This window comes from Penicillium diatomitis (genome assembly GCF_028827545.1).
Source record: "Penicillium diatomitis strain IBT 30728 chromosome Unknown utg000008l_segment0_segment0, whole genome shotgun sequence".
In the NCBI taxonomy this organism is placed as follows: domain Eukaryota; kingdom Fungi; phylum Ascomycota; class Eurotiomycetes; order Eurotiales; family Aspergillaceae; genus Penicillium; species Penicillium diatomitis.
This window is the reverse complement of record NW_026623180.1, coordinates 192,655-205,762: the sequence shown is the minus strand read 5'-3', so window position 1 is coordinate 205,762 and position 13,108 is coordinate 192,655. Positions and strand designations below refer to the sequence as shown.

Below are 13,108 nucleotides of genomic sequence, written 5' to 3'. Positions count from 1 at the left end.
GTGAAGGGAGATACCAAAGTGATCGACAACTGGAAGATATCTCTGTAGACTCGGTATCACTATTGATCTGGAATGCTTGTTGCTGTGTTGGCGCTCATTCTTGAAGAACTCAGGAGCGGTTCTGGGAATGACCTGTCAGACTCTGTCATGGGTATCTGTTGGTGCTCAAATTGGACTCTTCAAGACTTCGCTTCATGCTTGCATCGTTATCGACATCTCATACTCGTTTGTAAAGAGACCCTATGCTCATGGCAGAGTGTACCAAGTAACATAGAGATGTTCCTTGGAAGGGGAAGACCGACCCAGGAAAGTAAATAAAATGAAGGAAATTCGTCATTAACGAGCTATCCGTCGCCCGTTGCAACCACCCCCCTGTAGCCGATGCCTTCCATTTAGCAGGGCTCAAACCAGGTGAATGGGTCTCTTTCCATTTGGTCATTATCTAGTCGTCCTGAATGGCAACCTCATCTCCCCACTTGGGGTAAGCAGTCTCACGAGCGCGCTTGATCACGCGCTCAATGCCATCAAGACCCATCTTGAGCACCTCCATCTTGGGACCGTAGCTCAGGCGCACAAAGTGGTGGCAGGGACTGTCAAACAGATCACGACGCTTGGCTGGGTTCAAGTCGAAGAAGATACCAGGGACCACAATCACCTTCTCCGTCAAGAGGGCATTGAAGAAGTTCAAGCCATCAGAGATATTGGCTTCGGCGGGCAGAGGTGGATCTAACGAGGTCAAATCCAGCCAGATGTAAAAGGTGGCTTGGGGGACGTCCTGCATGCGGAATCCAATCTCGTGTAGTCGCTGCAGGACGTAGTCGCGCTTTTCACGGAAGTGGGCCTGGAGCGCCTTCATCTCGGTGCGAACCAGCGAGGGCTCCAGCATAGGAATGGCAGCCTCTTGAAAGGGAACGTTGGCACCACCGTCGAGATAAGAACCGGCCGAACCTAGGGCATCGATGAACTCTTTGGGTCCGACAATCCAGGCAATGCGCCATCCAGGCAAGCGGAAGCGCTTGGTGAGACCGTCGATCAAAAGGACATCTGTTTTAAAAAAGACTCATCAGTCGCCTTGCTTTCCTATGAGGGAAAAAACAGGCAGCTAGCCAGGCGCTGCGATAAGAGGGCAAGTCCATGGACACTCGTTGAAATACTCACCGTCTTTGTTAACGTCAACCACGTTTGCAGCACCACTGATCGTTGTCCCGTCACAATCGGTGGTGTAATTGTAGCCGCCATAGAATTCGTCCAGAATCAGAGTCGCCCGGTCACGACAAATGTCCTGGATCTCAGCCAATTCCTCCACAGACACAAAATGACCTGTCGGGTTTCTTGGGTTCGAAGTAAGCAGCACCTGGGTGCCTCGTGCAATTTCTTCGGCGATCTTGTTGGGGTGAATGTGATAATGGTCCTCTTGGGACAGCGGAATGGGAATGGGCGCAATCTGTAGATATAACGAGAACATCGCACAGAGTCAATTCAGTCCGTTGTACATCGTAATGTAGCTCTCGTGTCGAGAAAAAGAAGCAAGATGGAAGAGCATCTTTTGCGCTTCTTGCCCTTCTTCCATCCGAAAACCTCATTCAGGGTCTACAGGACTTACATTCTTGAACAGCGACAGCATCTCCGAATAAGCAGAATAATCCGGAATTGGGAAAGACAGGTAAGAATTGCCCAGAATTGCCGCAATTCGAATCAATCCAGCACGTCCACCCGGGACGATGCAGACATTTTCCCAAGTGTACTGGCTACATTTCCCTTCACGGTAGTGTTCATTGTACAAGCGTGCGACCGCTGCGCGCAACGGCTTGATTCCCGCGGTCGGACCGTATTCGCGAGCCGCCGAGGTGATCGGAATGCTTGTCGGTCGTGGGAAACTACCCTCAATCTCATCGTCTGCTTCCGGGGCACCCTGACCCAAGTTGGCCCAGCTGTTGGGATCCTCCGCGTATCCGTGCTCCGTGGCTCGCTCCGTGCACCAGACAACACCCGTTGAGGCACGCGAGGCATCGAGACCCGCATGAGGACGGTGGCCCTCATGGGCGGTTCGGAACTGACGGTGAGTCTCGGACCGTTGTTCTGCATAGTGAAGATCGGGCCGTTAGTCCGAGCGAACGGGTGTTGCATTCTGTATGCTTTTTGGGAGGAAACTCTGCGGGGATCGGCTTCATACTGGTCTGTGGACATGCCGACAGACCTAAGCAACCTATGTTGGCAGGAATTCTGACGACGTACCATTTTCAGAAAGCTCCTTGCTTTGCGAGAACCTCCGGGTGGCGGAGGGACGCAGAATACTAACTCGACGGCCGGAGAAGGACATTTCTGATGCTCGAAGGGCGTAGACTGCGACCACGGATGGCGATGGTAAAAGAAATGGCGGGAGCCTCCCTCTTTGGGACTGGGAAATGAGAAAGGCGGGGGCGCTTTTGAAGGATGCAAATGTGTCTCAGCCCGGAAGAGATCACCAAGAGGGAGGGGTAAAAGAAGCTGGAATGTTGATGAGGGGATTCGACAAGAAAATAGAGAGAAGAGCGACCCGATGCGTGTTGTTCGCTGTGCTGGCGTTTCTTTTATTTTTTTTTTGATTTGTCTTTGGTTCCACGTTTCTTTTCTTGTTTTGCTATTTGGTCTGGTTTCCGCACTTCCTCTGCCTGTGCCTTGATTTCAGAAGGACGGCTGCCACTGGAGTAATTGGAGCGCCCCGGTGGGAACAAATTACGATGTTGATCTGATAGTTGGAGATTGTTTTCGCATGCAAGCAGGGGTTGCGAGTATTGAAAATTGGGCTGACCAACAGGAGGATGAGACAAAGCAATCATCACAGTTGAGCGATGAAGTAGATTGCTAGCATAGCTTCACCTTCTTCTCCAACAGGAGCAACTGCGATTCGACCAGATCGCCGAGAAATGTCACTCCCTAGACCTAGACCCTGTTACGACGATCATTCAATTAGGCCTTCATCTCCTCTGCCTCTGGGCTTGCCCCTCCAAGTCCATGACCAAGTGGGGTGCCAATCCAGGCCCAGCCGAGATCACCACAGCAAGGCTTGTCTGAGACTAGATCCCGCCTGCAGCACAGCAGCTTGAATTGCAGACATCTTGGAGACTGGACTTATCTGGACTGGACTTTCCTCAGCCCGGCGGCAAGATTCGTCCAGTGCTTGGGTTCGCCTCGGCCATAGGCCGTTGTGAAGGATTTTGTTGGATGTGACACCAATCCTTTGTATACGTGCGGGCGGGTTGGTGAACTGAATGGTGGAGACTGGGGACTGATGGCTGTGCCTGAGTGCACCTGGCGAGACCGAACCGCCGAGAGAAGTGGGCCTGTCGGACAGCTCCAGCGACAAGAGGTTCTGAGGTAATAGCGGTCTCGCTTCCCAAGATCAAGTGGGATCAAAATGAGCGAATCGCGCTCGGCGGGTTGACCGAAACAAGCTCATTTCGGCGGCAGATGGCAGACGGTGCGTCATCCGGGTGGGGCGCTTGGTAGGCGACGATGGGTGAGAGAGGAGCCGATCATGGACTGTCTCGTCGACTCGGTCGGCTGTCATTATGGCTATGAACAGTGGGACACCGGAGTCGAAGAAGGCTAGAGGGTGGGAGAATGGATGCCTGTTGCGGTTGTCTGGGTGGTTGTAACAAGGGGACTACAAGTGAGTTGAAGAAGTCATGTGTGAGGCTTGATGATGGAAAGACGCTAACGGTCGAGTCAGATGATCGAACATCTATTTGACGCATCTGCTCTCTGATCCGTCCACCAACCATCCTAGGTGCTACTGCAAGATCAAGGGCGGTACAGAAAGTCAATGAAGTCTATTGAATTTGGAAACACATCGACACTGATATATCACTCAATGTATAGGGAGACAAGGTAGTCCTCGACACCCTCGTACGCCGCACGTCGGCGCAGGCTGCATCGTATGCTGTGTTAAGAGGCAAAGAGACAATCAAATATGCATTACACTGGAAACGGAAGTTTTGGAGTCATACGGTCATAGGTGTCGGAACCACGGAAATGAGAGGAACGCAATTGTCAGAAAGGGTAACAGCATAAGCAGAGCATACGTGGACCACCTGATGTCAGGGTGACCGGAACGATTTTCACATATGGGGTCAAGATGCAGCAAGACAAAGACCGCACGAAGTACCAGTTTGAAAACGTCAAGGTGGAGGGGCGCAGAGGAAGAAGAGAACCATATGCGCCACGGCAATGCAGATGCAACTGAATCGCATTCGAAATCATCGAACTGTCCCACCGAAAGAGACTTCTGCACAAGATACAAAGACAGGGGATCATAATTTCGTAAATTCGGCAACGGAACGCGTCGAAGGGAAGGAGTAGACAGACGGATGTTCACCACGGGTGGAAGTGTTATGGGACCCTTGGTCCTGTTTAATCAACCACTTGGCAGTACAGCTCAATCTCGCCAACCAGTCCCTTGGCAAGCTCATCTCGATGCTGCTCGCGCCATTCCAGGAAGGCGAGCTGGACCGCTTCATCATTGTCAATGGTGATAAAGTCCCCATCCTCATCGCGATAACGAAGCCGGATAGTCTTGCTGCTAATAGAACGGTCGGTGAGATTGGCAAGTTTGGCATCCACCCGATTCGTCAACGAGCGGAAGAGAATATTGGTCGCAACGACTAACGTGACATAGTGGTCCTCGAAATTCACCTTGGCCTTGAGCTGGGTCGGCATGAAGAGATCTCCATCGTCCGGGCCTTGATCCAGCGGGGACGTGGCCGGATCAGAAATCTGGCCGGATCCCCGATGCTCATTGTACTCGGGCTCGGTGAACTGGGTGGAGTGACCCACATGTGGATGGGTACGGACAGGCAGTTGATTGTTGGTGGGGGAATTGTTCTGGCTGCGGTTGATCGGGGCCTTCATGCTGGCCATATGTGCAGGGATGGGAGGAACAGGCACGTTGTCGGCCGTGCCCATATACCGCCGAGAATCAGAGGGATTGTTGTGGTGATGAATATCAGGACTGCTGGCTGATCGCATGCGCTGAGCCAGGCCATTAGCTGCCGCTTGGGACCCTGATAGAGGAGGAAGCGAGGGTCGCTGAGCGGATCGACCATTGGACTGAGGAGGAAAGTAGCCAGTCGGCGTTCCGTCACGGGAGGTTCCACGAGAAAGTGCAGGCGCAGTGTGTCGATTGCCTTCCTCGTTCCATACACTCGAAGCTGAGGTCGAGTTGGTATTTTGACGACCAAACGAGAACCCAGACTGGGAGCTAGATCGAGTGGACGGTGTTTCTGTGGGCGAGAAGTAGGAGTTCCCGTTCCGTTCACCAGGAGACATGCTGCCTGACCCGGGAAACTGGGTGTGCACAGAGAGAGCGGGATCTCCTGCGAAGCGTGGCCGGCCGTTGGAGTGAGGTACCGAATTGGTGCTGCCTCCAGTGGCAGATCGAGTCCTCAGACTAGTGCTAGACGCGTTGCGACTCATAGGGAACTCGGAATGGTAGCCACCATCCTTGAGACCTTCCTCAACTTCGTATTCTTGCTGGAAGGGATTTGGCATGTTGGCCATGCCTTCCATGTACATAAACTCGCTGTCTGACGTGCCCGTATTCCGAAGCGTCCGACGTTCTGATTGGATTGCGCGTTGCGTGTCGATCTCCTTGTACCAGCTGCGCATTGTCTCTTCGCTAATATACCGAATGATAAAGTTGTCGACCACCCCGGCATCGCCTTTCCAGAAGATCTGAATCCGATAGAGCCCTGTGATTGTACTGTCAGACTTGAGCGATCCAGTCAGTCGTGTTGGAAATGAAACATACCAGGCTTTTGTAGACCAACAATGTCCGTCACATTTGCCATATAGATTCGACCTTTGATCTGCAGACGTGGCTTGGCTTTGGCTGAGTTAGAAGGCCTGTCCTTGTTCATCATGAGCTTGCTCTTCTGCTTGTTCGGGTTGATGTCTTTGCAGCAGAGTAGGATTCGTTCGAACAAGTAGATGTGATACTAATGAAGACCCAGATTAGCGGAATGAGCCCGAATATGAGAGAACGAGATCGTCGACTCTGGGTTGTAATGTGCAACAACCTGATGGAAAGACATGTGACGTTGCATACCTCTCGCTCTGTGTCTTTGCCGCTATCACCCTTGACGACCGCAAAGGTGCCGAAACGCAACAGGTCCCCGAAAGCCTCCACTTTCAACGACTTCCAATCGTCCACGCGCTCGGACAGGTCGACCACGGCCGCCGCCAAATGTTCCTTGTGAATGGCTTCATCTGCCGAGTCAAGAGTTCTTTGAATGGTGTCGATCGCTCGACTGATGTCAGCTTTGATTTGGGGATCTTCGGCTTGTTTACGCAGCTCCTATTTGAGATGGACGATAGTCAGCATATAATCTATTGATAACCCTCCCACGTGATGCAGGGAAGGTTTGAGATTTCGTTTTCCGTTCACGCGAAGGGGGGGGGGGGGGGAAGGGAAAAAGGAACCAGGACGTACAGAGAGCATGAGGGGATATCTCGTTAAACGTTGGAATGGTTTCACGAAGAATCCGTTCAAAGTCTTTGGTTGCGCAACCATTTGCTGGAGATCCGGGTGTCGGGGCGCACTGCGAATCTTGTCCCATTCTTGTAGACACACCTCATCGCAGCGCATTTGATTGGCAATAAAAGGCTCATACTGCTTGAAAGCATCCTCGTGCGAGTAGAAGAGTTGGCCCCAATTCTGCATTTCCTCTGGGAGAGCATAGTGCTGTTCCATTCGAATCAGGAACCGTTGAGCGAAATCCAGGAGGTTGTTCAGGTTCAAGAAGATCTGATGGCTTGCATCACCGGTCAAAGCACCCGCTTCCTCCAACTCTTTCTTCAGCGCCTGCAAATTCTGCAAATGATGCACGTAATCGCGCTCGGTCTCCAATAATTCCTTGAGAATGTGCTCCCGCTTGGTGAGCTTCACATTCCCCGGTGCACCAACGGGCGCATCCGTCACCTCGGGCCGCTTGAGTTGACCCTGCATCTCCAGGATGTCCACCACTCGATTGACCATCTTGATCACCTTGATGAAGCCGGTGGTACTCTCTCCGTATAAATCGGTGATCAAGAAGCAATCTTGCTGGGGGAAGGCCAGATCCTGCAGACAGGCCTGCAAGAATTTGAACGTAGCCGCTTTGGGACGTTTCGCCTCGGGGACTTTGGCCGGGTCTACGACCAACTCTTCATCGGGCCCGGAGGCATTGTAGATGCTCAGGAGGGGGTAGCCGTTCCGCAGGCACTGCCAGAGGGATGCGACCGGATCGGTGTTGCCTCGTAGTTTATCCTCCGTCGCCATCTCCTGCAAATAGGGCTCAAAGTTGGGCACCTCTGAGAGACGACGCCTCAAATTCACACAGCTTTGGTAGATAGATTCTCCACCCCGCCGGTTGATGATATTGTCTTCGGCGATTGGTATTCCGCTCATAATGGCGGTTTGGATCATGCTATTATTATCAGATTTTATTGGATTGAGTCAGACCAGCCAGGCTCAGCTTTAGATTTGCTATGCAGAACCGAAGGAGGGGATATCAAGCTTCTCAAAAGGCGACCAGTGTCGGATGACAAGATGACAATCATAAAAGTACTGTCTGCAGCACGTTGTGTAATCGTGAAGCGTCGTGGGGTGGCAAAGCGCGACCGATGCAGCAACAGCGGTTCTCAAGGTCTGGAAGCACTGGGATGCGCCACGGCGATGCGATAATCAGTAGTCGCACGGAGCTCCTTCTGGGAGGACGCGACCCAGGAGGAAGTAGCGAAGACGTGATCGCAACGAGATTTTCTCGTTGAGCTAGCACGATGACGGGTGACTTATTATTGCTATTAACAGATGGATGGATGTCGACTGTTCTCGTAGAGTTCTGGAATTTGGCGGGCAAAGCCGAAAATAAGCAGGTAGGTGATGAGAATCTTCGGCGGCAAATGTACGCTCGGGTGGCAACGCTGCGGCCAGGCAAGCGTGAATAAGCAGAACTCGGACCGGTTCAACGGAACGATAACGAAGTGGTTGGTGTGGGCGTTCTGTTGTCGGATGGGTGATGATCTTGTTGTTTGTGGCTGGGTTCGAAGATCGGTAGTGATTTCGCGAGGACCCGTTGCTCGGACCGGGGGAGGGGGGGGAGGGATTGTGGATGGACGACGAAAGGGGAGAGGGCCGAAGGCGATCAAAAGTCACTTCTCAAAGGAGTGCAGGACACAGCGGACAGACATCCGCACTAGATCACACAAAGACGAGCAGGCAGCGAAGCCCAAGGAGATGAGGAAGGAGGAGAGGACACAGCAGGGTAACCAGCGAGAGGGGGAGAATGAGGGTGATAACGAGCGAAAGGAAAGGAGAGAGAGCCGAAAGAGAGGGCTGTTCAGTTACTCGATTAGGTTTAGGGGGGACGGGCGGTGGGATGTGGGGAGGGGGCATCAAGGAGACTCTCCGGCGGGCCAGTTGGCACTTGGCATTGGGCTTTTCAAGGGCCTGGATGGAGCATGCAAGTGGACACGATCCACGGGGCAGTACAGCACTGTCCGTCAGTACTGTAGTACGACGATTACTCTGCAACTACAATACACTGCCTGGCTACTGACTCACTGAGTTTATACCACTATGAATTGTCGATGCGCAGAGGACTGCGATTCTTATACCTCACACCCTTCCCGCCCCATACCGCGCCTGAGTCAGAAACATTGCGGGGCTGGGATCTTCAGCGTGTTAGGTTGAAGTAAGTAAGGTACCTAGAAAGATGGAGATTGTTGTTAACCAGATGAGAACTTCCCCAAATGAAGGGCCCGATTAATAAACTCAGAAGGAGTTCTGGTCCCAGGTACCTCTTAACTGAACCTACTGCTACCTTGTATCTCACTTATCATTTATATTTTCTTATATTTGACCTACTACTGAAGTGTAAAGAGCTGATTTGGGGCTGTTATAGGTTCAAGACGAGGTCCACTGGAAGATCCTCCCAAAGACCTTTCAAAAAATCCTCAAGGAGAATTCCATTCAACCAGATCAATAGTTGAAAAGACATGCTGACTCAAATATGGATTAATCTAAGGAATCAGGCTCTCTGTCTAACCCTACCCACGACACAGTGATAAGTGTGCCTTGCGCCGAATATCAAAAGATGAACGGTCGCAATATCGCTACGAGGGAGTTACCCATGAGGTGTACCACCCATATCGTTCACAAACGAGAAGGTCCGGGACATCAAAGAGGTACCAATATTAAGAAACATAATCCTGAAGATTGATATTCTGACGAGGTTCCTGAGCAACACCAAGAAAGCTTAAAGATTGAGCCACCCGACCAGATCAACCTCCATAAGACCCGATTACCTACTAGCGAAGTTAGTAGCTAGGAGCACCTTACTCTTATGGCAGTACAGGTCCTACTGGGGTGATCTTTCAACGTGATTTCAAAGCCTGTCCTGCTTAGGAAAGTCATTTGCCTAGGACTGACACGGAATTATCAAACAATGGATGCGCGCAACAGAGCCTCATCGTGAGTATCTGCTTTGTGCAGTATCATACTTTCTGCCCAGTCAGTTTTACTACCAATCTGAATTCGAGAAAAGGAATGGAGTCTTAAGTCCACTGGCCACTCTACCCCGGCATACCTACTTGTAACCATGTTCATACTGGAGGTGAGTCGTGCATTACTCATGATTGTAGTAAATAAATTGTAGTACTACTGTAGGACATAGGTACTAGCTCGAGTGGATCCGGTCCCGACGCACGCCGCTCACCACCGATCGTGACGTGACTCCGTGACTTACACCAACTACCAAGTAAGTAGCCTGCTCCACAAAGGACTGCCTCAACGCCCGGGGTGCCACCACATCTCTGCAACGCCCCGAAGGCAGGACCTTCTTTGGCAAATAGACGTCTGGTTGCAACCTCTTCCGACGGGTTATGCAGCTCGGTGCTTCGTGAGGACCGGCAATTCCCATCAACAAACAACAAAGAATTCCAATTCTCCTCTCCGTCGCCTTCACCTTACCATCCGCAACCCCGTTGACTTGCTGCGCGTTGGGGTCCCGGGATCTTCGTCCGCGCTGATGGAGGACGACGCGGGATCAGATCCGCCAGCGCACCCAGCGTTGAAGCTGCAGGCAACCTCCTTCCCTGGCTATTCGGCGCCGACTCTATCGCCTGCCTTTCGATTGGACGAAGGCTACTCGGATGACACACCAAGTCAAGCAGAGAAGGAGACAATGGTAGACAATGCTATGTCGCTGCCGGAATGGGTTCTGGCCCAAAGTGAAGCCGATCGAGCAGGTACGTCGTACATTCATTCCCAACCGCATGCTATGACCATGGACTCTACAAAGAGTCGCAGAAGACGTCTCTGGTCCAAGCCCAAGATAACGACCAGTGCTGACCATGGGGATGTAAAACAGCCTTTGCATATACCATCCTTCGATCACTCTCGACTGCAACTCTTGCCGGCGTTGTTGAGCGTCTGACCCCTCTCCTGCATATGGACCCTGTTCTCAAATTGCCGCCTGAACTGACATTTCAAATATTCTCATATCTCGAACCCCGTCAACTTCTGACTGCGTCGTTGGCATCTCGGGCATGGCGCAGTCGCATTCTGGATTCGGGACTGTGGCGCGTGCTTTATATTCAAGAGGGTTGGCGCGTAGACTTACGCGCCATTCGCAGCTTCGAACAAGAGCAATCAGAAGCCGTGTCTCCGCAAACTCGCCGTGCACGGCCACAGTGCTCAGATCCGGATCTGAGCGAACCCAAGCAGAAGAGGCGCGTCCCGATGTCGTGGTACGATGGTCGTACGCTAGACGACTCAAAGTCTGTGAATGAAACAACTCAGCCCGACAATGAGGGCGATCACATGATGCTTGATGCGAGTGTGCGGACTCCTCAGACTGGGACAGAAAAGCAAATGCGGGAATCTCAAACGCTCGCTCATGATTCTATTTCGTTCCTCCAACCACCTTTGAAGTCCTCGCTCGTGGTCCGCATGCCAAACGGATCCACCCGGATCAACTGGATGCATCTCTACAAACAGCGGCGACGTTTGGAGGCCAACTGGCATCATGGTCGATTCACAAACTTCCAACTTCCTCACCCCTCCCATCCTGAAGACGCGCACCTGGAGTGTGTCTACGCCATCCAATTCCAAGGCAAATGGCTCGTGAGTGGCAGCAGAGACAGAACGGTCCGGGTGTGGGATCTCGAGACCAAACGCTTGTGGAATCGTCCTCTGGTCGGCCATGCGAAATCGGTGTTATGCTTGCAATTTGACCCGAGTCCCGCCGAAGATATCATCATATCCGGCAGCAGCGATAGAAGCGTGATTGTATGGAGATTCTCAACGGGGAAAAAGATTCACCAAATCACGAGTGCTCATGCAGACTCCGTTCTCAATCTCAAGTTCGACCACCGATTCCTGGTGACATGCTCAAAAGACCGAACGGTCAAAGTGTGGAACCGACATGATCTGCTCCCCAACCATGAAGACTATCCTCGCATTTTCAAAGGTGGCGCAGCCAGCTACCCATCTTACATCATTGATCTTACGGAAACTGCGCCGAATTTCATTGAAGCTAATATCGCCAATGGGCATATCAAAGCTTTGAAGGCATACTCCTTGCTGATGACTGTGGAGGGCCATGGAGCTGCCGTCAATGCTATGCAACTTCACGGCGATGAAATTGTGACTGCGTCAGGTGATCGCCTGATCAAGGTGTGGAATATTCGCAACGGCACCTGCGTAAAGACCCTCATGGGTCATACCAAGGGCATTGCCTGTGTTCAATCCGACAGCCGTCGCATCATTAGCGGTAGCAACGACAACACAGTGCGCATCTACGATCACATCTCGGGGGCTGAAGTGGCCTGTCTGCGCGGACACAACAATTTGGTCCGCACGGTACAAGCGGGATTCGGCGACCCGCCAGGTGCAGATGAAGCATTGCGACTAGAAGCTCTGGAGGTAGATACGGCTTTCTGGAGAGCTCAAAAGGAAGGGGTGCCCATTGAGCCTGGACCAAGTGCGACGCGCCGTGCTGGTCACACCCCAAATACAGCCGGATCGCGTAATCCTCGCGACATTCGAGCTACTGGGGCGAAAATTCCCCCAGGCGGTGGAGGAAGTATCTGGGGCCGCATTGTTTCCGGTTCCTATGATGAATCGATATTGATTTGGCACAAGGATCGAGATGGCGCGTGGTCCATTGGCCACAGGTTACGACAGTCGGATGCCGCAGCCAATGCAGCCCGCGGTACCCTGAGTGATGCCGCACGGGCTGCTATCCAGACACAGGTCCGACACTTACAGGCCACGCAAACGCCGGGCATTGCCAATATCGCTGCACCGAGCATCATGACTGGCCAGCAGTCGAATCGCCCTACGAATACTCCCGGGCAAGGGAGTACGCCGACGCCGCCGGTGGTAAACAACGCCCCAGTAGCCACACCCGGCGCCCAGGACAGCAATGTCGCTGCTGCTGGCCCGTCACATATCCCTGCTGGTCCCGCAAGTCGAACCAACGTCACCAATACCACTGCAGTCAATACAGCTCCTCAAACACCACGACCTCCTCCAATCCCCTCGGCTCTCCCGGGAGCCCCGCCATTAGTGACACCGCAGGGCGTTCCCCCTGCAGGCTTAGCCCATCTGCTGCAAATGCCCGCTCCTCATCCCATCCCCAATATCCCACGCAACCGTGCACCCGCCCCGACATCTCGAGTCTTCAAGGTTCAGTTTGATTCGCGGAAGATTGTCTGCGCAAGTGTGGACCCTCGCATCGTCGGCTGGGACTTTGCGTGCGGCGACGACGATATTCTGGAGGCTTGTCGTTTCTTCCAAGGGCTTTGATTGTCAATCATGTGCTACGAACCCTATTTCTTCTCTGCGCGTGAATGCCCTGCCATCTGTTCCACGTCTGTTGTCTCTCTCGTGCTGGTCGAATCCTTGCATATTTGCATAATCTTCATGTCCTAGTGGCGGAGTTTCGGGGACCTGTTTCGTTCTCCCAACGTATAGCGCATGTTCTTTACTCGCTGCAATGTCCATCATATCAAAGAATCGATGCGGTAGCATACATGCTTGTCTTTGCCATTCTCCTCAATTTATACACGTCGTCTTTACTCATCA

The 13,108-nt window shown here is 52.5% G+C and overlaps 3 protein-coding genes across 3 annotated transcripts; 1 reads left to right on the top strand and 2 right to left on the bottom strand.

Annotated features, from left to right (window-relative positions):
- Positions 1-442: 442 nt before the first annotated feature.
- Positions 443-2,320, bottom strand: N7539_006156 (pyridoxal phosphate-dependent aminotransferase; the record flags this gene model as incomplete). Its single annotated transcript, XM_056935758.1, has 4 exons — positions 443-1,044; positions 1,159-1,444; positions 1,604-2,079; positions 2,236-2,320. 4 exons carry the CDS (start codon positions 2,318-2,320, stop codon positions 443-445), a joined length of 1,449 nt encoding a protein of 482 aa, XP_056788682.1.
- Positions 2,321-4,392: 2,072 nt separating this feature from the next.
- On the bottom strand, positions 4,393-7,444 carry N7539_006155 (Rho family guanine nucleotide exchange factor CDC24; the record flags this gene model as incomplete). The annotated part of the gene is made up of 4 exons (XM_056935757.1): positions 4,393-5,729; positions 5,789-5,975; positions 6,086-6,334; positions 6,470-7,444. The coding sequence occupies 4 exons, from the start codon at positions 7,442-7,444 to the stop codon at positions 4,393-4,395; spliced, it is 2,748 nt and encodes a 915-aa protein (XP_056788681.1).
- A 2,602-nt stretch (positions 7,445-10,046) lies between these two features.
- Positions 10,047-12,829, top strand: N7539_006154 (F-box and WD domain protein; the record flags this gene model as incomplete). The annotated part of the gene is made up of 2 exons (XM_056935756.1): positions 10,047-10,266; positions 10,389-12,829. 2 exons carry the CDS (start codon positions 10,047-10,049, stop codon positions 12,827-12,829), a joined length of 2,661 nt encoding a protein of 886 aa, XP_056788680.1.
- Between the last annotated feature and the right edge of the window lie 279 nt (positions 12,830-13,108).